The sequence below is a fragment of the Gymnoscopelus braueri genome (assembly GCF_963280865.1).
Source record: "Gymnoscopelus braueri genome assembly, chromosome: 6".
Taxonomy (NCBI): domain Eukaryota; kingdom Metazoa; phylum Chordata; class Actinopteri; order Myctophiformes; family Myctophidae; genus Gymnoscopelus; species Gymnoscopelus braueri.
The window spans coordinates 46740823-46765822 of record NC_137607.1 but is presented as its reverse complement, the minus strand read 5'-3'; the positions used below and the strand labels follow the sequence as shown (position 1 = coordinate 46765822).

General features: G+C 43.7%; 1 protein-coding gene across 2 annotated transcripts in view; it reads right to left on the bottom strand.

The window, feature by feature from the left end:
- Positions 1-18280, bottom strand: part of LOC308087468 (ephrin type-B receptor 3-like) — an 82639-nt gene extending 64359 nt beyond the window's left edge. For both annotated transcript variants that reach the window (XM_080431350.1, XM_080431351.1), the window contains exon 1: positions 17424-18280. In XM_080431350.1, coding sequence (XP_080287476.1) covers positions 17424-17487 — 64 coding nt within the window. In that variant the 5' untranslated portion in view covers positions 17488-18280. The remainder of the gene's footprint in view (positions 1-17423) is intronic.
- Between the last annotated feature and the right edge of the window lie 6720 nt (positions 18281-25000).

Genomic DNA, 25000 nt, shown 5'->3' with positions numbered 1-25000 from the left:
TATTCATTGTACAAAGAATGATATAGGGCTCAAGTGGTTAAAACGATTTAATGTTATCTTTACAGTTAATAGTTCTTGTTGAGGACAACCTTTTATGGGGGACAATAAATGGACATTGATTTTTTTTAAGTGTATCCTCCTAATATCCCAGACGCACTCCCCCTTTAACTCAGAAACACAACACCGGACGCCGCGCGGTGTATAACATCAAGGTCACATGTGGCGGTTGAGGTATAGGTTGGACAGACGCTGTTTCGCGGGGACGGGTCAAACGTTACGTCCCCGAGATCGTATGGATCGTCTGGAAAGCCGAGGCCATTAGTGGCTGGACTAATTAGAGGGGACTGAGCGTCCTCCCCGGCACCGGTCGAATTCAGCCAAGATTCATGAATAAGTAAGTGCTAGGGCAGCTTGTGGCGCTTAATTAACAAAGCGTGGAAAAAGGGTGTGAATCCCTTGAGGATGCAAAAGCCGGTGGTGTGGTTGTAAAAAAACAAGAAAACAGGGGGGGTCGCGGCTATAAGCAGCAGTGATCCCCCCCAGTCGTAGCCCTAGTCTAGTGGCTTTGATTGATGGTGAGCTAAATTGAATATCCAATCATCACCAGCCTTTTAGGTCATGGTCCCGAGGGGACGCGCGGCCCGGGTGGCCAACAGTGTGGCATAGAGGGGGGGATAGTGCTTTACGATGTCACCTACAACACCAGTGTCATAAACATCGACCCCCCTCCCTACACACACACACACACGCGCACGCACACACCTCCCTGTTTGCTTGACCATTGCCATCTGGCCGCAGGGTCATCTGACCCTAGTGTGTTCTCTCCTGTTCACTTTCATGTCTCAGGCGATTGTTTTCACACTCGCACGGCTGTTCGTCTGAGGTATTTAAAGCCCCGCGACACCTCTCGCCTCACGCGACTCCTCACACTTACACACACACACAGACACACACTCTCCCCTTCAGCCACTTAAACCAGCGCATATCCAGTTACATCCCAATTGAGGTCTTCTTTTTTTGTGACTTTCCTTTCATTCCTTTTGTTTTGGTTCCATCCTTGCATCGGCGCTAATCCTTTTTTCTCTTTCTTTTTTTTGTCAAAGCTGACAGGCGAGGAACCTGTTCTCGAGGAAAAGGCCCTGCGGGCGACAAGCGACAGGTTGAAAGAGAAGCGTGCGTCAAACCTGTCATGTAAGTGTCAGCGCTCGAACCAGACTGTTCTTCCCTACTCTTCTTTTTTCTTTCTCCCCCCACATAAAGGTGAGTGTGTGTGTGGGTGGGTGTGTGTGTGGGTGTGGGTGTGAGTGGGGGGGGGGACCATTTGGCCTCCGTCGGGTACAAGAAAACAATGATGGTTGCGACGCGGGGAGATGTGGCGGTGAAGGTGACGCTACTCCTACGCCTTGTCGTCGTTTAACTGCCGTCTCGTCTCTGTTTCACACACACAATAGAGGAAGTCATCTTGACAGTCGAGCCCTTATCAAGGAGTGGGCAATAACAATGGTGCCCTGAGCAGTAAATAGCATCTCCCAGCTGCCTTACCGTCACTAGCCTGGGATTTTGATATCACACAAGGGTTGGGTGAGAGATAACGGTGACGGGAAAATAATACCGCAATTAGGACCTATAGTGGTTGTTGTGATAAGGGGCCTGGTCACAGGGAGCAAGGACGGGCGGAAACAAAGGGATGAGACGAAACACAGGCTGAGAATGACAGTTTACAAGGGGGGGAGAGAGAGAGAGAGAGAGAGAGAGAGAAAGAGAGAGAGAGAGAGAGACCCAGAGCCGAGGCTATGGGAAAGAGATGGGAGTGCAGGGAGTGACAGGGAGGTGAGGAGCGGCGAAGGTAAACAGAAGGCAGAAAAAGGAGGCTTTGTGTGATGAGGATTTTGTTTAAAGCCCACCTGTTTTTCGGTGGGAAGCGCTCAACCTTTTGGGTTTGGTCCTCATTGGCATGCCATGCCAGCCAGTGCGCCAGTTTGTCTGTCTGTCTGTCTGGGCTCTGAGATAAAGACAGACAGGACAGCCTGTCCAGACCCTCTCATTGGTTCGCTGCTAAATCCCCACTGTATGCATACAGTCTGAAACCACTGTTGCCAGGTTTTGCGAGAGAAATAAGCAACCAGGTCTATGAAAACAAGCCCAAGTCCTTGACACAACCACTGGTTTAAACGACATTAGGAAACAAGCCCAAATAAGCAACTGCACTTTAGATTAGAAACAAGCCCAAAAAAACAATATTTACGAGCGACTTTACAGAGAAACAAGCCCAAAGTCGCCTATAATAAGCGGACATGGCAACACTGCCTGAGAATCCCCTCCAATCAAACAATAAAAAAAGGAAAAAGAAAATATTGGCCAATATAATCCCCCAAACCAAAAGCAAACGATGGCTCTCTCTATAATGATGCCTTTATGATTCTGGGAAATCTGGAACCTTACAATTAATTAAGACCACAATGCCGTTGACTGTGATTGTTCCAAACACAACTGCCGGGCGAGTTTTTTTTGTGTTTACGTTTCCCATCGTCCTCTGCTCTCCGCTCATCTCGTTTATTATTTCATTCCGCCTGCCTCTCTGACTCGCCCGTTTTGACATTATCAAAGATCACATCTTTGAAATTGGCACACAATGTTGTCATTGATCGGCGCTGGCTTCGCTTGTCAGATTCATTAAAGAAAAGCCCGGGCAGATTCCTTCCAGCCTGCATCAGACACCGAGCCACTCATCTGGGAGCGTGTGCGTGTGCGTGTGCGTGTGCGTGTGCGTGTGCGTGTGCGTGTCAGAGAGAGAGAGACGTATATGTGTGAGAGAGAGAGAGAAAAAAGGGGACAGAAAGGGTTGCCAGAAACTAGAGATAGAGATTGAGGGGTGAAACGAGAAAGTGAGTGAACGAGAGAGAGAGAGATAGAGCAAGAGAGAGAGAGAGAGAGAGAGAGAGAGAGAGAGAGAGAGAGAGAGAGAGAGAGAGAGAGAGAGAGAGAGAGAGAGAGAGAGAGACTAAGGGAAAGCCAGGGATCTCCTTTCCCAGGCAGATGAAGGTAGGGTCAACCTTGAGAAGTGGACGATGGATTTGTGGCTCCAGTCCAAGTCAGGAGATTGTGATCTCTCTCTCTCACATCAGACGGGCTGCGCCGTCCGTGCCCTCGGCCCCTCACCTCTCCACCTCTAAACCCAATCCTATACCCTCCTCCCCCTAACTCATCTCACAGCCCCCCACCCTCATTCACCCTGGGGGCCACTTTGCCTGCATTGTAATGTCTCTCAGCACCTTTTGAGGTGAACCGGCCGGCCAATACACTGAACCAAGTGGCTTTTGAAAATGAAACCCCTTCTCATTTCTGCTTCTTTTTTTCTCACTCTCACTGTGCTCTTCTGCCTCGAAACACGCACGCACGCACGCACGCACGCACGCACGCACATACATACACACTCACAAGTGAGCACTCACAAACACACGTTATTGTGTTAAGCCCGTTAAGCCCTACATAGTTTGTCATACGATTAATAGCGAAAATAGGCAATCCACAAGTTCACTTGATTGTTGGTAAAAGTTTATAGGGAATCAGCACATAAGGCACGCACACACCAACAGCTCTCAACTGGCAACAAAAGGTCAGCCCCAGGAGGTGACTGGGCTCCTGTCTGATTGAAATACTGCGATCTTCAGCCTCCCTGAAGGTGTTAGAGGCCATAACTCTGGAGCAGTGGTGTGGTACAGCATGGCTAAAAGAAAGAAGGAACACACACAGACACACAACCCCCCCCACACGCGCACACACACGCACACACTCTCAAAACTCCTGTGAACTCAAAGCAAGTTTCATCTTCGGCTTCAAGCCCAACCCCAACCCAAACCTATGCACGTACACACACACACACACGCACACGCACACGCACACGCACACACACACACACACACACACACACACACACACACACACACACACACAGGCCTGTGGGGGACAGAGGGGGAGACGGAGCCTGATCGATGTGGTCTGACAGCGGTGCGATGAATGGAGCCAGCTGATTGATTCATTAGCAGGAGGTGCTGGAACACACTGGGACGGGGCGACGAAGAACTGACCCCAAGAAAAAAGGTGTGCGAGTGTGTGTGGGTGCGTGTAAAATCAGGGGTCAGCGAGGGGGGGGGGGTCCGCTGGGTGTGAGAGGGGAAAGGGAAGCTGTTTCTGGCCTGACTTGGCACAGAGGGAGGTGGTCAACCCATTTTGTCCGGGCGCTTTCATCTGCCACATAGCAATTAGTCTTTCACTGCACTACGCCTTCCTTCCAAACCCCCTCCGCTAAAACCACCGCTAGCATTCCCAGCGCACACACACACACACACACACACACACACACACACACACACACTCCACAAAAAGAAAAAAAGAACAGGAATAAATATGTTCCTTATTTAAAAAAATATATTTAAAAAAAAACACGACGGCCACCGGAAATAACTCCAACTCCCCCTATTTTAAATTCACAGTTGAGTTAAATTGCTCTCCTACCATGAATAAACATATTAGGACGTACACACACGAGTGTGGAAGTGGTGGATCTCACAGGGGGCTTAGTGGAAGGGAAAAAAAGAAAAACATTGGCTAATGGGGGTCCTGTGAATTAATAGAGCAAGCCAATTGCAGTTGATTGCATCTTATAAAGTCCCCAACGTGCGATAGAGTGTATTGGAGAGAGACGAGACTCGGCAGCGAAGCAACTGGACCAACTGTTGTGTGGATGAGGAGAGTAAGAGAAGCTGATGCTGAGCTCCCCAAGCGGGCCCTCGAGTCTCAAGCCTGATTTATGCTCTTGTTGCGTGACGGTGTCGCACGCCGGAAATAGCAGACCTACAAGCTCACAACGTGTCGCGGATGCGACACCTTGTGAGCTTGTAGGTCTGCTATTTCCGGAGCACGACGGCATCACGCGACGGAGGAGCATAAAAACTAGGCCAACCCCTCCCACTGCTAATCACAACACACGCAATGATGGACACAAGCACTTGCGCACAGACACACACACACAGAAATGTAACAACTTAAACCTATACTCTATACTCTATACTTAGTATAAATGGATCTGAGTTGAACTGTACAACTTGGTGCGTTCTTTTTCGATCGACACCGAATCACTTCGGCATAAAAACGTCAGATCTACAAGATCACAACACACTGTTTTGGAACCTACTTTTGGCAAATGTTCCCCGATCATAATAGAGATAATGCCTGGCTTTTTTTTTTACACAGTTAAATTAACACCCCAATTTATTTGTACTTATTATATAAAATCAAATCGATGTGTTGATTTTACTGTGCAAGAACATTCATATAAGATCTTATCTTTCTCTCTTTCACATACAAGAACACACACACACACACACACACTCTCACACAAGAGCCATCATTCTTAATCTCATTGTCTCTCAGTCACACACACACACACACACACACACGCTTCACACCTCTCTGCAGGCGCCACCATTGTCACCAAATGGCACGGTGTCCCTGTCATCACAGAAGGCCAACTCCCCTGCTTGCACCTACACATTTGGTGGATTGCCCCTTTTAAAAAACAGTTCCCGTAAAATGAGCACCTTTTGCCCGGGCCAGCCATTCTGCATATTGTGTCAGCTGTCCTCTAACGTTATGCCCGCTTAAACATTAAAGTCAACGTGTCACGGAGAGACCGAGGTTAAAGAAATGTCCCCTGCAGCTGGCAGTGCCTCCTGGAGGCCACAGCAACGGAACCATGGGGGGATTATGCAAATATAGCCTGACAAAAGGTCATGTGTGATTGGTGCCTCCTGCCGCTGAAGTGCGCGGCACGCGCTGCGGCGTCTCTGTGCGAGCGAGCGGCGTTTAAAGTAATGGAGAGCGAGCTCAGCTTGCTGCTGATAAGAGGCCAGGGGGTATATGGGTAAAGAAGTCCTACCGCTGTTCTGTAAGAAGGGAAAAAAAGAGAGCCGAGGAAGGGAAGGGAAGGAAGGAAGGAAAAGAGGGAAGGGAAGCAGAAGCAGAGGAGGGGAGCCGGCTCCTTTTGAAGTGTAGATGAAGTGCAGGTGGAGAGGTTGTCTGACGCCCAAGAGGGGAAGAAGAGGGGCTGATGGAGGCGCTTTTTAGTGGCCTGTTGTAATTCAGCACCCGCTGTGTGGACACATGCACGCTCTCGCGCGCACGCACGCACACACACACACACACACACACACACACACACACACACACACACACACACACACACACACTCACAAACACAGGCCCACACAGACGCCATTTGCACACACACACACACACACACACACACAAACACACACACACACACACACCCCTCAGCCGTTCATTTTCACACATGCGCTGCTGCTGCGGTTAAATCACAGTCGACGTTGGCGGCTGCCGGGAAAACCTGCCAGCCCGTCGGTTTCAGCTTCCTCCCCGAAGACGCCCATATCGTATCTATCGTCACACCTCGGCTCACCAATGGCGCCGGGTATGAAAATGAGCAAAAGGTTGTGTTTTTTATTTTTTGTTTCGTTTTTTGGTTGTTGTTTTTTTGCTCAAAAAGAAAAAACAAAACCAAAGAACGTAGGCCTACCGAGGGGCCTGGTGCCGCAAGGCCTTGTTCCAAAGTCCCATCATCAAGCACTGCTATGGTTAAGCTCAACCCAGACAGTTCTCTCTCTCTCTCTCTGTGTCTCTCTCCCCTCCGTTTCCCCCCCTCTCCCTTTTCGTCTAACATTTTTAACAAGAAGCTGAAACCAGGTGATGTGAGGCTCTCTCTCTCTCTCTCTCTCTCTCCTCCCTGCGGGCAAACCCTTTTTGGAGCGCCGTGCCCTCCAGAGACACATGTGACTGCTTATGTGTTTTCTGTTTTAAAAGGACAAATATCAAAGATCTCCTTATGCTCCACCGGGCAAAATTTGTTACTAGAGCCTGTAGCTCGTAAAAAGGAAAATGGTGTGTGTGTGTGGGAGGAGGGGGGGGGGGCACACAGCCGTGTGGAGAAGTCTACGAGACATATTTTTGATTTATACTTGTTTGCACGCTGTATCGCGCACCGAAAATAGCCGATCTAAAAGCTCACAACAACTGTAACACTGTGACACGTCATGAGCTTGTAGAGCGGCTTTTTTTGGTGTGCGACACCGCCGAACAAATGAGTATAAATCACCCCTTAACCCCCATCCCCCCTGCACACCCAACAGCCCCCACCACCTCAAGATACGCCCCTCTTTTCCTGCAGCCATCATCGGCGCTCGCCAAGTGACTCTGGTGGTGTAATGGCCGTGGCATGCCTATAAAGAGGTTTTAGTCATCTCCCATGAGGACCCACACAGTCCTGCATGAGAGGAGCGCATTACTGGGGCTCTGGACCGCTGGCTGATGGGCTGCCAACCAATGACGACCAAAAACGACGACAAGACAGCTCCTCTGACCTATCTGCCCGGGTGTTTATGTAGACCCCAAGTACGTACGTTAAGTGGAGAGAGGGGCTGCTGTGTGCCGGCCCCGTCCCTAGCCTAGAACATAACACACATCCTCTATCGCCATGTTTTTTTTTTAATTCGTGGCTGGAAACGGATAACCCCTGGGGCTTGATTGTGTTAAGGCCGCTATTGTTAAGGCTGAAACAAGGCTAGGCTGTGGACCAGAAACAACCCCCCCCCAAACACGCACACGCACACACACACCAGCCCCCAAGCCACTGTTCTCACTCAAATGTAGCCACATTTTACCCACGCCACCCCTCCCGCCCAACTCTCCCAGACCCCCGGTTAGGGGTCACAGGGCGTGGGTTGAGGGTGGGCTTTGGAAAGCACAGCGGACCCCTCTAACAACGCTTATGATCTGGTACGTTTCTGTAACACATGCTCATTTTCAGCTGCCGCGCTTTATGGACGTTGGGGCCAATAAAACATCATCTTTGATGGCCGTTAATATTATGTCAAACATTTCTTCAGATTTCTGAAGCCCATTAATGTAGTTCAGTGAGGACAAAGTGGACGGAACGGGGTGTGTGTGTGTGTGTAGGGAGGGAGGGGTTTGACACTGAGCGAGCAAGCAGACTTGAGGGTAAAATGGCGGCACACCCCATCCCAGCTACACAGTGAAACCTAACTGGAGAGACGTACACACTGTTTGCCTGTGATAATAAAATCCAATACAATCTAATACGAGTTACAGTTCATGATTGAATTGAAAATAACGACTAAACCAGTGACAAAAACTAAGTTCGTCTGATTTGGAACGAGACAACAAAGACGAGAGACAGTGAGCTACATCTGGTGCAGCCTATATAAGCCGCCATCATGTTTGGGTTCTTTTAAGCTGCCCCACCTTGGCTGGCATGACAGGCATACACCTCACACACACACACACACACACACACACACACACACACACACCGACCCCCTCGCTGTGCCACCCAATTCGCTCTCTCTCTCTCGCGCTCCCAGACAAAGTTGTACGAGCCCAAACATCTCTCTTTCTCTTTCTCAGCCCTTCTCTCTCTCTCTCTTTCCGCTCCACTGACTATAGACAGAACCAGTGGGGATCTTGGCAGAGGGCAGGCCCAGACACATTCACCCTCCCCGACTGGCTCTCAGGAGGAGTGGGGTGTCAAAGACCTGCTATCCCACGAGGCCCCCCCTCTCTGTCAGATGCCAGGCCGGCCCTTTTCGCACAACAAACATAAACACATACCTATATGAACACACAAACACACGGGCACGCACACAAACACATACCTATATGGACACACACACACGTTGGGGCCCCTCCTTGTGGCCATCTAAAGGCCATGGATTCTCTTACCGCGACAGTTTTCAGGGCATTGGACTTTCCGAGGTACGGCTCGGCAATTAACCGAAGATATATCAAAAACACAATATTTAGAACCAATAACCGACATACAACCACTTTTAAAATATATTCTTTTCTTATATATCAACAAATCGACAAAAAAATACGTGTCGCAATGCAACGTGTTGTGAGCTTGTAGATCTGCTATTTTCATGAATCGTAATCGAGGCAAAAGGGTGAAATAGCCGTGATATTGACATATCGCCCTGCAGCCCTATTCTAAGGTCACCAGGAAAAGGGTAAGTAAAGTACAGTGTACAGTGTGTGTGTGTGTGTGTGTGTGTGTGTGTGTGTGTGTGTGTGTGTGTGTGTGTGTGTGTGTGTGTGTGTGTGTGTGTGTGTGTGTGTGTGTGTGTGTGTGTGTGTGTGTGTGTTATTTTCATAGGTCAGCCAGCCGTTTCATCCTTTGCCTTTCCAGTATGTGAAGGCTGCGGGTAGTTGTCACGGCTGTTGCTCTCATATGGAATTACAACTCGCCCAGTCTCTCCGTCAGTCCGCAGCCAGCGCCATGTGAGCCGTGCCCCGTCGGCCGGTACACACATACGCACACGCACACGCACACACACACACACACAGGCCCCGGCCAGCGGCCCCGTAGTATACATCGGTAAAAGCCTGTCAACTCTCAACTTGCGCTTGCGCTGCTAAGGCCTCCGTTGTTCAAATCCCCCCCCCCCCCCCCCCCACGAAGGCCAGCATACCGCCTGCAGCTCTACCCATCACATATGATCCAACCTCAACTCAATACCGACTCATCCCACCCCGCCCCTCCTCTCCTCTCCCCTCCCCCTCCCCTATTGAGCTCCTCTACGACAATCTGAACCAAAGGCACTGTACATCTGTTCAAGATGGCGGCCAGGGTGCATGTGATCTGCCGACTGGGCTGCGGGCCCAACACACTGAGGCCAGTGCATGAAGCACGATTCTGGTTACAAGCGAGAGAGAGAGAGGCTGTTGTTTTTTCTGCGGAGGTTGTTTTTTTTTTCACAGTTTTTTCTTTGTTGTTGCTTTTTGGGGTCTCTCTAGTTGACCTTTTGAGGTGGATTCTAAATTCTGAATTCTGTGAATGTGCCGACCAGGCTAAACTAAACTTTAACTTGTATGCCGTAGTGTGATGGTGTGGCTTGCCAACAAATACTGATTTTCAAGCTGAAAATCTGTTCTTGACGGCAAATGACATACTATACAGAGTATAAAATAGGCATAAAGTTACCAAATTGTGACAGCAAGTACAACTTAAAAGGGAACGGAATAGGAAATGCACACATTTAACCATTTAACCACATTTAGCCCTATTTTGGGCATGTCATTTTAGGCGAAGATTCTAAAATAAAAATAGCAGATCTACAAGCTCACAACATGTCACATCATGACGCGTTGTGAGCTTGTAGATCAGCTATTTCCGTATAGCAGGTCAAAAGTGGTTAACTACAACTGTAACTTTATTTAAAATAATCAGAGGCTAATATAATAATTTGCAGATGAGCAAATGTACCAGATTTCGTCTGGTGTAACTTTTGTTAATAATTATTAATTAACAATTATTTATGCATGTGTCATTAACTACTATTAATACAACTGTTTATAACAATTAATGGTATTTATTTGCATTATAATGCAATACAATTTCCACAATACATGTTATTTTTGTAGTATTATGGTCATTAAAAAGGTTTATTCTATAATAATAATAGTAGCTAATAATAGTAATAATTCCAACAATAAAATTTACATCATCAACCATGTTCAGACTAATTATAATAAAACACAGTAACATCATTAATTTCAGAAAATTACAATCCTAAATGTTAAATTATAATTAAGCTAAAGAATATAATTATATTATAAAATAATCCAGATCATTGTAATTGTAAAATGACATGATAATTGTAAAACCCGAGATAGCCTTTTGTCACTGAGTTTCGCCAATAGAAAAAAATTAAACAAAATTAATTGGACTGAATTTTACCATTGTTTCACTCTACTCAGTGGAGTGAAACAATGTTAAAATGAAGTCCAATTATTAATCAAATTGATTAATCAAATGAATAGTGCCTCAACAGGGACAATTGTATAGGCTACTGAGACCTAAACCAAAACTAAAATAGCCTATAAAACGTCACAGATGTAATTATTAAATCAACATCAGACTATGCAGACCACGATCTCAAAACCTGACCCTGATGCCGTTCTTGCAGCCTACAGTCAGTCATCTGGTCTATAGGCTAAGTGGCAAATCAACCCACGCTCCTCTTGACTTCCACCCAATCACTTGAACTCAAGCCTTGGAGCAATTCATTATTAAAAAAATGAATTAGTAATCCGTCTACCCAGTTCAATGTTTCCAAGCCTTTGGCCGGCCAGCAGTAAAGACTTCCTCCTCTAATAGATCATCATGATCAGACCAGTTCTCTGCTCATACCCGTTTGGCTGCACTGAGCCCAGGAAGCAACAAGGCAATCAAAGCCATTGATCCTCCTCTGTAAAAGGTCTAAGCAGTTACCGATTCCCTGATCAATGACACCACACAAACTGCTGCTGTGTACAGAGAAGGTGAAGGAATTAATAAGTCAAGGAGTTCATGGAACAGGGCTGTTCATATAGGCTGTAGTAGCCTGTGTGTGACCTCACACACAGTGCAGTAGCTATGGACCTACAGGCAATGTAGGCTGTTATCATGTTCAGCCTAATTTATAAGTGGCTAAGACTGTGAAGAACAGATCTATAGCTAAAGCTTACAATTATCAGAATTTCCATATAGACCTAGGCTATTTTCAGAGCTTTTATCTACAATACCATCTCATCTTATCTTTGAATTCCACCAGTTTTGCCATGTCTGTTTAGCCTAATACCCTAACTCACTCAGGCCAGACAGTAGAAGAACCAGAATGGCTGTCACTGCGTGGCTATTCTCTTGCAAATGAGTCACTTCCACGCATCTTTCCTTTCCAAGCGGCTCCTCAAAGGCTTTCCGGTGCTACTACCACAGACAGTTAAAGCCAGGGGCGCTAATAGTTCCTTTTGTTTGTTCATTTGTGACCCTAACGAGGTTAGTGAGCCATTTGAACCAACGTCCATAAAATGTTAAGATGGCTGCTGCTCCAAGAGAAGAGAGACCACAATGGTTAACAACTGATGGGCTACTGGCCTTGGCTTCCTTTGATTTGAGCTACTCTTTCTCTCTCTCTCTCTCTCTGTTTCTCTCTCTCGCGCGCACACACACACACACACACACACACACACACACACACACACACACACACACACACACACACACACACACACACACACACACACACACACACACACACACACACACACACGACTAGACACTATAGTCAGTCATGTCACAACGTCAATTGAAACCTAATGAACCTGTGACATGAGTTTATCAAGTAGGCCTAAGTGTGCAGGACAAAATGGCCCCCGCTGCTTTTTACAATAGTAATAATCTGTGTAATAGCATAATAATCTGTGCTAAAGAGAGCAAGAGACGAATACATTAGAGAGCAAACGAGAAAGAGGGAGAGAGAGAGGGGGGGGAGAGAGAGAGAGAGAGAGAGAGAGAGAGAGAGAGAGAGAGAGAGAGAGAGAGAGAGAGAGAGACCATCACGCAACAGTAAAAAGTCCCGTGGAGGACAGTGTGATCATCTCTGCTCACACAGTATGAAAACATAAACATGCGCCATCATTCCAAGTCCACGCTAATATTACGGCCATAAATAACACAAAGATAACAGCATAAAAGGAGAGAAGAGAAGGGGGTCCCCGTGTGAAGGTGACAATAAAAGCCCAGTTTGTCTTATCTTCTCCATGCAAGACCCTGGCATTAATGCACTTTTAAAATACCCGATCCATCATACTTCATATCACTATTTATTATATAAATGGTCTAGAGTTGCTGTTGGCTAAATGTGTGACAGATCATGGCAGATAAAGTGAATTGTTAAGTGAACGTTTAATAGGCCTCTATTACACAATAACAACCCTTAGTATATATTTAATATATTCATTTGTAACTGGGAGAGTGTACAAATGTAACCAAATGGACCCTCTTACACAATAGAAATCCTCACTATTTATTTAATATATTCATTTGAAACTGTGAGAGTGTACAAATGTAACCAAATGGACCCTCTTACACAATAGCAATCCTTACTATTTATTTAATATATTAATTTGTAACCGTGAGAGTGTACAAATGTAACCAAATTGACCCTTGCGGGTTCATTTGGTTACATTTGTACACTCTCACAGTTAAATTAAACAATGAGGATAGGACTTTTCTATCTATTTTAAATGATGCCTAAATACTATACAGTTAACATAGGCCCAATTATATGGGTAGTAAAGTCAACTGAACTGTCACCCAGCCCATGATAAAGAGGGACGAATGAATAAATTGTTATAGTCTATTTCAAGATAGACCACCACACTATGCATAACAAGCAGTGATAGAGGAGCGGGAGGTTCATAAAAGCGGGTATATGCATATCTAATAGTGTGTCTGTGTGTGTGGGTGATTGATTAATGTTATTGTGTGTGTGTGTGTGTGTGTGTGTTGTGTGTGTGTGTGTGTGTGTGTGTGTGTGTGTGTGTGTGTGTGTGTGTGTGTGTGTGTGTGTGTGGTCTGCTTAACAGATTTGCTTCCTGCCTCAAATCACACAAGCATAATTTACACTGGAGAAAGATTAACTCAACCGCCTGTGGACTATATTACACTGTCATCGACGCCATTTGTACAGCTTCTCTCTCCACGACAATAATAATAATAACAATAATAATAATGGCCATGCAGCTTCTTGTTCAGTATAGCCTCAATATGGCTTTTCTTTCTTCACACAGTGAGGTATAGGCTATATAGACCACTGTTTCCCAAACAGTGGGTGGCAGACACATTTTTATGGGTCAAGTAAATACAAATAAAAAATAATAATAACAATAATAATACTTTTTTTTAAATAATCCCAAAAAATTCAACCGTTTTCATGAATTAAAAAAGAAATTAACGTTTTTTCCCCAAATAATTTCATGAATAAATTAAAAGATAATAATCAAAGAAATTCTCTAAATTAGATAACAAACGTTTAAGAGTAGAACTGTGTTGTGAGATTGTAGATCTGCTATTTTCACTAGTTTGGGTGCCAGAAAACGTCTAATTTCTCTTTAGGATCTTGAGCTAAAAAGTTTGAGAACCACTTGGTAATAGACTGCAGATCAAACTTCACACTGTGAGCCGACATACTACCGTTGCCCTGAAAAGGTTTACATACTTCTACCCTGCATGTGTGGAAACTTAGAAAGTCAAATGAGCGGATCTTTTCCCTCGCACGGAACCCCGTTGAATAGCCGCCTAGTCTATTATAGTCTTATACCGAAAAACAGTTGTGGCTGAAATTGGACTGAAATTAAGTTAGATAGGCTATAATGAAGGCTAGATGAGTACATTTCGTTTAGTCGGCCCAAAAGTCAAACATTTCCACCAACAAAAACCCAAATTGCATACAATGACATCATCATATGGGCCTATTTGGTTTTAATTAAGCCATACAGGGAGTAGCCAATACATAAAATGTGTTTGATAAATAATGCAAGATTCGATTGAATCCTAAACACGAATTATTCAATCAGAAGCAACAACCATGAGCAATAAGTTGGGAGATTTGGGGGGGGACGCAAAAAAGTTCAGACAGACTATTATAAAGTGAGATAATACAGTATGGTTGTGGATGATAAATGTGAAGAAACATTTTATCTATTAGTCTGTATATTATAGTCCCTGGTGTGTGTGCGTGTGACGGCCGGGGGCCCGGAGAACCGTGTCCCCGCTGGGGCCTATACTAGGCATGGGCCGCTCCACGAAGCCTCACTCCCCCCCGAAAATCACCATAAACTCAGTGGATCCTGGAGAGTCGGGCCATAAATCAAGCCTGCTGTATTAAAAGCTTAGGTAAGCCCCCAAGCAGGTCAGCGGGCCCAAATTTATGGCATCACTTATGTTGGGAATAGATTGTCCTGTAGAAATACATCAACTTCAGCCCGGGTGCACAGCGCTGCCTCATGCCCGCATGGGCGACCCTCATTCTCTGCTCCTCCAACGCCTATAGGCCCCGAGTCCGACTATACAGTGCACTGAACAGCACGGTTCCATTTAGCTAATTCAGACCATGTGGTCTATAAGTCAATGCTTCTCAAAACTTTTTCATGTCAAGGACCCCCACATTAATGTGTATTTGGCCTCCATCTGAAAAGATTTTTTTGTGCCAGGGAGGGAGTCGCCCCAATACAAGATTTGTGTTGTTAATGTTTCAAAAAATATGCGAGATTTCTTTTTTTTTTATAGCAGATCTACAAACTCACAACACATGATCACACTTTGTGAGCTTGTAGATCGGCTATTTTCCCCAAAAAGCGACGCGCCTTATATAGGCTAGACCCTCGGGTTAAAGTGAATTTCGATGCTATGTTAACTAATTTTGCTGTGGATCCACCGCGAACCTCCTCAAGGGACCCCCGGGGGTCCCCGGACCCCACTTTGAGAAGCACTGGTCTTAAGTTATAGGTGGACGGGTGGCCTATCTATGCAACACATCATACAATCTAACCGCTGAGCTTCTGTTATCGACACTTCATTGCAAGCACCCAATTCAATAATAAAAACACTTCTTTTATCTGATAAGGCTTATAGACATTATTTTGCCCTTTGACAAAGAAGCCTAGCCTACTACTTCATAATCTGCCTTTGTCAATACACCAAAGTCATGGGAAAGCAACCTAAACGCCAGACTGCATCATTATATGCGAGTTTAACACGATATTATTATTTATTTCTTTACTTTATCGGTTTTGAGGTCAAAGATCGTAAACAATTCACTTCAGATGTAGGCTAGACCTTCAAAAAAAAACGCTGAATTGAAAATCGTAGCACCCTGGCCTGATTTATATACTTATAGTTGAATTGCATGCCGTAAATAGCAAATCTACAAGCTCAAACGCATTGTGAGCTTGTATATCTGCTATTTACCGAGCACCACACTGGCACGCAACTACTAGGCTATAACTGAGGCTTGATCAGTGACGCCATTGTGTGTAGGCCTACGATATATTGACAAAGTGGTGAAATAAGACGAGAAACTCAGTGTCCCACTGTCCTACTTTCAGTGGCAACATGCAACACAAGCCATGAAGACACGTCTATAACCACCATTCAACCCGACACACACACACACACACACACACACACACACACACACACACACACACACACACACACACACACACACACACACACACAGGCCGATACACTCTCCAATACACACAGTTCAGTCGTTACTTGTCTAAAAAAGCCACCAGAATTAACATATCTACAAATTGCTTGTTTCAGGAAAAAAAGCACTAGAAATGGAGGAAATTTTTAATTTCGCAGAGATTCAAATAGTTTATTTATGCACGCAACACATATACCCCCAAGTCAACAAAGACGGTTGCTTTTCACTGGAGGTAGTGGGTATAAAAATGAGGGGGGGGGTAAAAAGACTAGGCAAAACAACATGGGTGTGTAGGCTGTGAATCGAAATGAAGATAATATTTAGCACATTTTGGGTTGGTTTGTGGCTGCGAATAGGCTCGTATAGGCTACTGCATGGGGTCCGCGGAGAGAAAAAAAATAGGCAAAACATGAATAAATAAACAACAAAATTAGGTCCTATGGATATGAATTTCGCATCGATAACGATACATTTTCAAGTTGTATTTTTCAGCCGCGGGTCAAAAAGGCCACGCACTGAGTCCCCGAGACCTAAAAAAAATCCACGCCGCTGACTCCAGGCGGAGGGGAAAGTGCGTCTAGGTCTGTCTGTCTGTCTGTCTGTCTGTCTGACTGACTGAGTGAGTGGGGGGGGGGCTTGCTTCTTCACGGGGGCTCCGTGGCCGCATTCTGCAAGCCACACTAAAAAGCCCCCCGATACCCCGCCGAACGCTAATTTGCTTCTAAAAAAGTGCCAAAAGAATAAGCCGATCGCTCAGGAATCGGGCAGACAGACAGAGAAAAGAATACACACAACAACTGAACCATTGATATGGAGGAGCGCTGCGCTCCACGCGCATAACAATCGTGTATTGAAACCTATAGCCTGGTCCTAATACGCGCCTTGCAGCTATAGCCTTGGATCAAGACTAGCATGGATGTATTCTATCGAGTCTGACTTTTACTTGATATAAAAAGGTCACAACTCGATCAAATACATCTATGATAGTGACAGTCTTGATTCCAAGGCTACCTTGCTGCGTGCGTACAGCCCAGGCATTCTATTAGCGACCCTTTAAACTCGGATGGTCGCTTTGGAGATTAATCGATAGTTATAGTTACTCGTTAGAGGAGTAAAAAGGTAAAATTGGACAGTTGGGTTGTATATCTACCAGCTGGAATCTCTGCTGCGCCGAACGAACCAAAAAACCCAACCCGTGAGGAAAAAAAGGCTTATTATTGCAACCCTTCCCTTCATAAGTGCCACAGACACAACCACCCTCAAAAAAATAAAATATAGAAATGTAATCCTTACCTTCAACGGCGGACACGACAGGCAGCAAGACGCTGCACAAAACCAGAAAGTAATCCATTGTCATAAAGCGAGCAGGTCGGACATGTAAATAGACCCACGGGGGAGAGAGCAGCCAATACAATCCTATAGGTGAGACCAACCGTCGCTCCGCGCACCCCAAGTCCCGGGTTAGAGTCAAGTCAAACCGCCGATGATCCCACAGTTATCTCCATACACCCCAAATGTGTAAATTAAAAATAAATGATAATAATACAAAAAATAGAGGTAAAGTGGGGAAAACACGAATCCTTTCGTGGAAATCGTCTCCGTTCAATGATCCCCAACGTGCTTTATTATTTAGGAGAGGGAACGGGCACCACCAGTCTTCCAGTCCGTAGCCCTACACCTCGCATCGGTGTTAAACTGGATGAGAACAAGTTTCCCCGGAACGGTTCACCGACCACCATGCGTCAAAATATCTCCAGATCGGTGGTTGCACCGTTGATAAATGAAATGTTCCAGGTTCCTCCTTCTTAGCAGACAGTCCGTCCGTATAGGAAAAGATCCGAGGAGCTGTTTTCCCTGCTGCTTCTTGTCTCTTGGTCAGAGCCGCACTTGAGTCAGAATAAGAAGAGCCATGGTGTATTCTTGGTAGATAGTAGTAGTAGTCCCCCCCGGTGCGTGAAGGCTACACTACACGCGCGCACATGCCGTTCCACGATCTCACAAGCGTTAGGATTCCGTATAAAAAAACACACCGCCTTGGGTTTTTGTGTAGAATATTATTGTAAGTCCCTGAGCGAAAGAAAAGGTAGAGCTCTCGTGGTTGTGTGTGAGAGTGTGTGCGGAAGGCAGGCAGAGGCGTATTCTCCGCTCGGCGTGTGCGTTGGAATGACGGAGGAACGGCTGTGTAGGAACAAGCCAGGGGAGAGAGAGAGAGAGAGAGAGAGGGAGAGAGAGAGAGAGAGAGAGAGAGAGAGAGAGGGGGGGGGGGGGTAGTTGGGGTGGGGGGGGGGCAGGGAGGAGGAGGAGTTACACTGTGAAAAATGTGAGTGCTCCTTTAACTGCCAGAATGTACACAAATGGAACCAAAATGAACCCTTTTATTTGTATTATGGTTTGTCATTAAGTGTTTCTATGAATTGAATACACAGGACACCCCAATGGAAACAAGTCATAGTGCTTTCTTTGGGTTTAATCCTTTTAGCGTCCTTTTTGTATAGAACTGTACTTTTTTTATGGGCAAACTTTATTATTAAAGTAGCCTATTCAATCAATCAATCAAACCTTACATATCCCCCCAATTACATGCCTGGGTGTCCTCTGTGTCAATAGCCTATCTCCGAGAGAGTGTAGTGTACACAATTAGGCTACAAATGGAACCAAATGGACACATTATTCGGTTCTGTTTTACACACTCTCCCTCGGAGAGTTAAATGTGCACTCAGCATATCACAGTGTATATGGTTGAAAGCAGCTGTCAGTCTATTCTACGGTCACACCCCCGCAACTAAAGAGCTCCGTTTACATACTTTAGTCCGTACGGCGGTGCAGACTAGAGGGCATGAAAATGGCAGATCTACAAGCTCACAACGCGGGACGCGTTGTGAGCTTGTAGATCTACCATTTTCCAACAAGCCACTTTCCTCTCCTTTCCTCTCCACGGGAATCCCAGTTCAGTTCACCCAGACACACACACACACTCACATAGATACGCACACACTCTTGGTGGTTTGTGCGGGGGCATAGCGCCCCCCTCTGGGATGCCCTCAACTCATTGACCCACCCGTCTGCAAACAGAGACATAGGACCGGAGTTTAGTTTGTGCTGTTTTTATTTGGATTCTAAAGTAAGTTTTGTGTGTGTGTGTTTGTTGTGTGTGTTGCGGCTGCACAGAGCAATTCGATAATTCTACATTTTGTGGATATTTGTGGACCGATCGTTTGCCTGGTGTCCAAATAAAAGCGCGCCGCCCACTCGGAGTGAGTAGCCTATAACTTGAAATAATCACAACCAGTGGATTCATTTCGCCTTTTCGTTTACAGAAGTGCTTTCTCAAATTATGATGAGCTGTTTTTTTTTTGTTTAAAGACTTAAATAAACCCGATAAGTGAGAGGATCAGCACAGTTATTGGCTACTTTTTGGCTTCTCCATCTCCGTGCGTAAAAGTGCGGCGCATTTTGGACAGATCGTGTTGGTGATTTAAAAACAACATTTCTGTGAAGTTGTCAAACTATCAGAAAAGTTGATCTAGCAAAAGACACTAATTGTAGGTTTCACTCGTTCTTCATGTTTTATGGGTCTAATAGAGAGAGGCGCATTCAGAGAGCTTTGTGTCGGACAATGGGACACCCGGGGCTGTTTTTCTTCAAGGACTATAGACCTGAGCTGGAGTTTTCCTTTTTCCTCTGAGAAGTAGCCTGGAGAAAAGAAGGCATCTGTCACTGCCAGTCTTTTACAGCCTTTCACCTCAAAGTCCTCTCTGACTATACAATACAGTGGGGTTTGTTCTCGGTAAGTGGTTCAGGACTAATACAAATAAAGTTGACAAACGCCACCAGCTATAACATCATGGCCATAAATCCTCCAAATGTTCTACTGTACATATTTGTCTTCTTGATTACTACTCATTTATATGATGTTTTTTTGTGTAGTATTGTATATTTTTCTGTCATTAAGTGTCTGTTTGTTTGTTTGTTTGTTTGTTTGTTTGTTTGTTTGTTTGTTTGTTTGTTTGTTTGTTTGTTTGATCGATTGATCGATTGATTGATTGAATACTTTATTAGCAGTTTGCAACAAAAAAAATAAACAGGAAAGTACAGTTCAATACAAGGTCTGCTAAGAGGATTATAAACTCAAGAAAGCACTATGGCTTTTTCCATTGGGGTCCTTTGTACTCAATTCACATAGAAACATTTAATGACAGACAAATATACAATAGGCCTACTATTGAATACACGGGACCCCAATGGAAATAAACCCTTTCTTGGGGTTAATCCTTTTAGCATCCTTTTGTATGGAATTGTACTTTCTGTTCTTTTGTTTTGCAAACTGTTAATACAGTATTCAATCAATCAATCAATATCTCCTATTCAGCTATATACAGTAGCCTAGCCTATGTAAAGTTGGACAAAGTTTGACGATTATTGTATTACTCTATTTCTATTATCTCTTTGAGTATCGGCTAAACTTGCGGAATGCAAGTTTAGCCTATACTCAAAGAGATAACAGAGTAATAGAAAAAAATTGCGTAAAATGTTTTTTTTAAGTTTTAAATGTTTACTTTCAAGTTAATTTTATGGTGTAAAAGAATGCCCCGACTCCCTGACTGAAGTCAAACAGCCCTTCGGCCACTCATAATAAACTAAACTATACAGATAGAACCCTTCCTCCGCCTCCAGGGAACATGCTGGACCTCTGACAGCATTATTGCCCGACTTGAAGCATATAGCTATAGGGCAGCAGGCACAGGAATGTAATCATGAAATCTAGTCATTTATACAACTTGTATCACGCGGTATTGCTTCCCCAAATGGTTATTTGAACAATTAGAGGCCTTTATAAATTATTTATCTTAATTTAGTCAGTAGGCCTACTAATGTAGGCTATTGACGTGTGTCACTGTCAATACATTACCGTGTAATGTAGGCTATTGATATGTGTCATACTCATAAAGTAGGCTTATCCCATTAAAATCGGGAAAGCATTTGTGTAATTTTTTATTTTAGGTTGGCTATTCAAAAATAGCAGATAGACAAGCTTACAGCTGCTATCTTTGAACATTTTTGGAAAAATCTTGAAAGTGTTTCAACTACTGATTTAGAAGCCATTTGTATAATAGGTTATTAGGCCTTGACAGGCCTAGTTATAAATGAGAGTCAACATGGCGTGGACATTAAACCTACTAGACTTCATTATGAATGTATTGTTGAATATTGATGCTTTTTCTCTTCAGTGTCGCTGCTGTATAACGGACTATGTGAGAGGCTTTCTGGCTCCAGACCAGACACCATCCCCCTTAACAGACCCATACGGTTCTCCAACCTTTTTGACGTCTGGCAAGTGGCCTGCATGTCGGAGCGGAGGCCCCGTAACGACGACAAAAGGCTATACAACACATGGTGGAATCCGTCTGGTTCTTGAAGGTAAAAAAAATAGGCTAAGACGGCTGGTGTCTGCTCAGTAAATAGCAGATCTACAAGCCCACAACACCTCACTATGCATTGTGAGCTTGTAGATCTGCTATTTACGACATGTAACACCACCAGTGTGCAACTATATAAATCCCAATTATTATCTCCTATTAATATCTAAATAGTCTATATCTGCCCATTAGACATTACGGGGAAATATTTATCTTATGATTATTATTATTATTTTTTACTTATAGGCTAGGGCTAGGCTAATTATTACAGAAATGGGACTGTGAAATTCGGGTGTTTTGAGGCCATCTGTGCTCAAAACAGAGAGACATTTAGGCTATAACATACGCTTGGCTGTCATTTCCTGAGGATAAACATGGCCGGATCCTCGGTCTAAACCGTCTGTCTGTCTGTCTGTCTGTCTGTCTGTCTGTCTGTCTGTCTGTCTGTCTGTCTGTCTGTCTGTCTGTCTGTCTGTCTGTCTGTCTGTCTGTCTGTCTGTCTGTCTGTCTGTCCTGTCACGTATAACTGGTCCATTCCCCAGTGTGTTGTTTGTTGTTGACTCACACCGGGGTCAAGCATTATGTGATCTCCAGAGACTCAGGGGTCTGGTCACGATTCAGTGAGTACCCATCAGTTTAGTGTTTCCTAGTGACATTTCACTCCAATCCACACGTCTATATGTAGAACTCTTCCAGCTATAAGCAATACTTAGGCCTGTTGCTTCATCATCTTGGTTTAATTAAAAACTGTTTGTAAGTAGGCTACAGTTGGTTGAAATGAAAGGGGGGGAATAAATACAGTTGTGGAATCTTAGATTTTATGTTATATTGTGTTATTACTAATGCTGCACATTGATAAGCTAGCCAAGATATAATACTTTTATTTTTTATTATTCTATTATTATTGTTTCTTCTCTTACTTAATATATATTATGTCTACTAGGATGTTGCGCAATCGCTGCATGCTTGTATATCTTCTATAAGTTAGTGACAAATAAAACCTTGGTTCTTGAAATGGTATTTGTACAATATAGAGCCTAAGTTATAATTGATTATGATTTAATTCACAACTCATCAAATTACTTAAAGAGCTTATTTAAAGTGGCATTATGTAACTTTTTTTTTTAATTACTATAATGTAATGTTGTCCAATCTGTATGGTAGAGTATGTTATTACAATATAACTTCTATAATTGGGGTGGTTGTATTTTGTCTCCCTGCTCTTCTACTGAGGCATTTACTGTAGATCGTGTCAAAGGTCATATCTCACCTAGACACAGGATCTGACACAAATTTTGACCTGATGGCCAAGATTCAATTTATTCCCCAAGCAATCAGGCAGGCTCTAATAGCTCAATGGTAAAAAATGTCAGCACTTGCGCAGGAAACCGGGTTCAAATCCAGGGTAAAAAAAGGAAAGTTACATAGTGCAGCAGAGTGTTCTCATGTGAAAACGTGCACTTATTTTTACTGTTGAATGTGTGTGTTTGTGGTGTGACAGTAATAGCCCCTCATACAGTACAGTTACAGTTAAATTGACACAGAGCATTTTACTGTGTGTGTTCTTTGTCATATGAAAGTACAATTTAGACAGCTGGACAGAGCTGCTGTTTTTTAGCCCTGCTGGAGTTTGCACAGTAAAAAATACCTCAGTGTAGTGTACAAATGGAACCAAATGAACCCGTACAATAAGGATCTATTTGGTTCCATTTGTACACTCTCAGGGGGTGATACACGAACACTGCTGTGTGCCTGGCTCAATGGGAACAAATACACAATTAAAAAAGAAAAGAAAAGTTACTTCAAAGTTACTTCAAATATTTTGGAAAATATTAAATCTATTAGTTTATATATATTTTATAAATGTTTGTATTTTCTTTTCTTTATGAATGATGTATTCTTTTCTTTATGAATGATGTATTTTTTTCTTTATGTATGATGTATTTCCCTGGATTGATTTTTACTGTATTCGCCTTTTCAGTTCGCTCCAAAGTCAGACCGTAACAAGGTCAAATGAGTTTCTAGGAAAAAAAAAAAATTCAATCTGTTATTGTAACAAATTAAATATTATGTAATTAAATGTTTGATTTTTGTTTGTTGACGTGACTTTTTTAATGACTTATTTTTACAATAATAAATTACTCATAACATTTGTCTTTGTGTTGTCGTCAATATTGCCTATGTTGAATAACAACGTTTAGCTCAAGACTTTCAGTTTTAAGTTTTCTTTACGTGAACAAAAAGCTTACATTATAAATATGACCTCATATTGACCTCAACTTTATTACAAGCAGATATTTAGCCTTGGTTGATTGATTTGATTGAGTGAATACTTTAATAGTCAGAAATGTAAACAGCACGTGGTACAGTAAGACATTAAATCTAAAAGGATAACACAAAAAAATCCTGGGTCCTATGTATTCAATTCATACCATACAAAATTAACACAATAATACATGTCATCCACAAATGCAAACACTATTATGTACAGATGGGGAAATTACTTTCAGGGATAATTTGCTCTTGGCTTTCTTTCCTATACCTAACCTGTAATGCTCAACACAGCATTATGTCAGGAAGACTCAAAATGTGTGTGACGTGACGTCCATGTGAGGAATTCCACCACCACGCCTCTCTCGGCGACACAAAGTCCCTTTGAGAGGAAAATCCGTTTGTAAGTGAGGTGTTTGGGGTAAGCGGATCTGTGCTGGCTTTAAAGGAGATTGCCTCTTGCTTGTGGCCAAACCCACTCTATAAGAGCCCTAACGGTGTGGTCCACAATATTTCAGGAGCACGGGAAGTACAATGAGTAGCTTACAGCAGTGGTTCTCAACCTGTGGTCAGGGGGGTCCCCAAATGTTTTTTTTGGGGGGCTCCCCAGAAGATTCATGATCAATGTTTTCTCACTCAACAGTAAACAAACTAGCATACAGTATACGAGTATACAGGGTATCTGCACATTTCTAAAGTGACAATTTAAGAACTTTTAAAGGAGGAGTTCACCCAAAAAATTACTTATTTTCCATCAATTGCACACCCCATGAAGCCTTGAATTCATGGATTTTTTTGTTTTTTGTGGCATTCCTAAGCCAATAATTTGATATCCGGTAGGAGACACAAATAATCTACTTTGTGTCTCCTACCGGATACATTAGCCAGTAGGAGACGGGAATCAAATGATTAGCTTAGGAATGCCACAAAAACAAAAATAAATCCATGGATTCAAGGCTTCATGGGGTGTGCAATTGATAGAAAATAAGTCATTTTTTGGGTGAACTACTCCTTTAAGACCTTTTTAATACCTCTAAAATAATTATAAAATAAAAAAAGACCATTACTGCGTCAAAAGTCATCAACAAAACTATACAATAAAAATGGTTGGCCAAATTATCAAATATTACCTAAGAAAGAGGCAAACATTTTGAAAATAGCCGATCTACATGCTCACAAAGC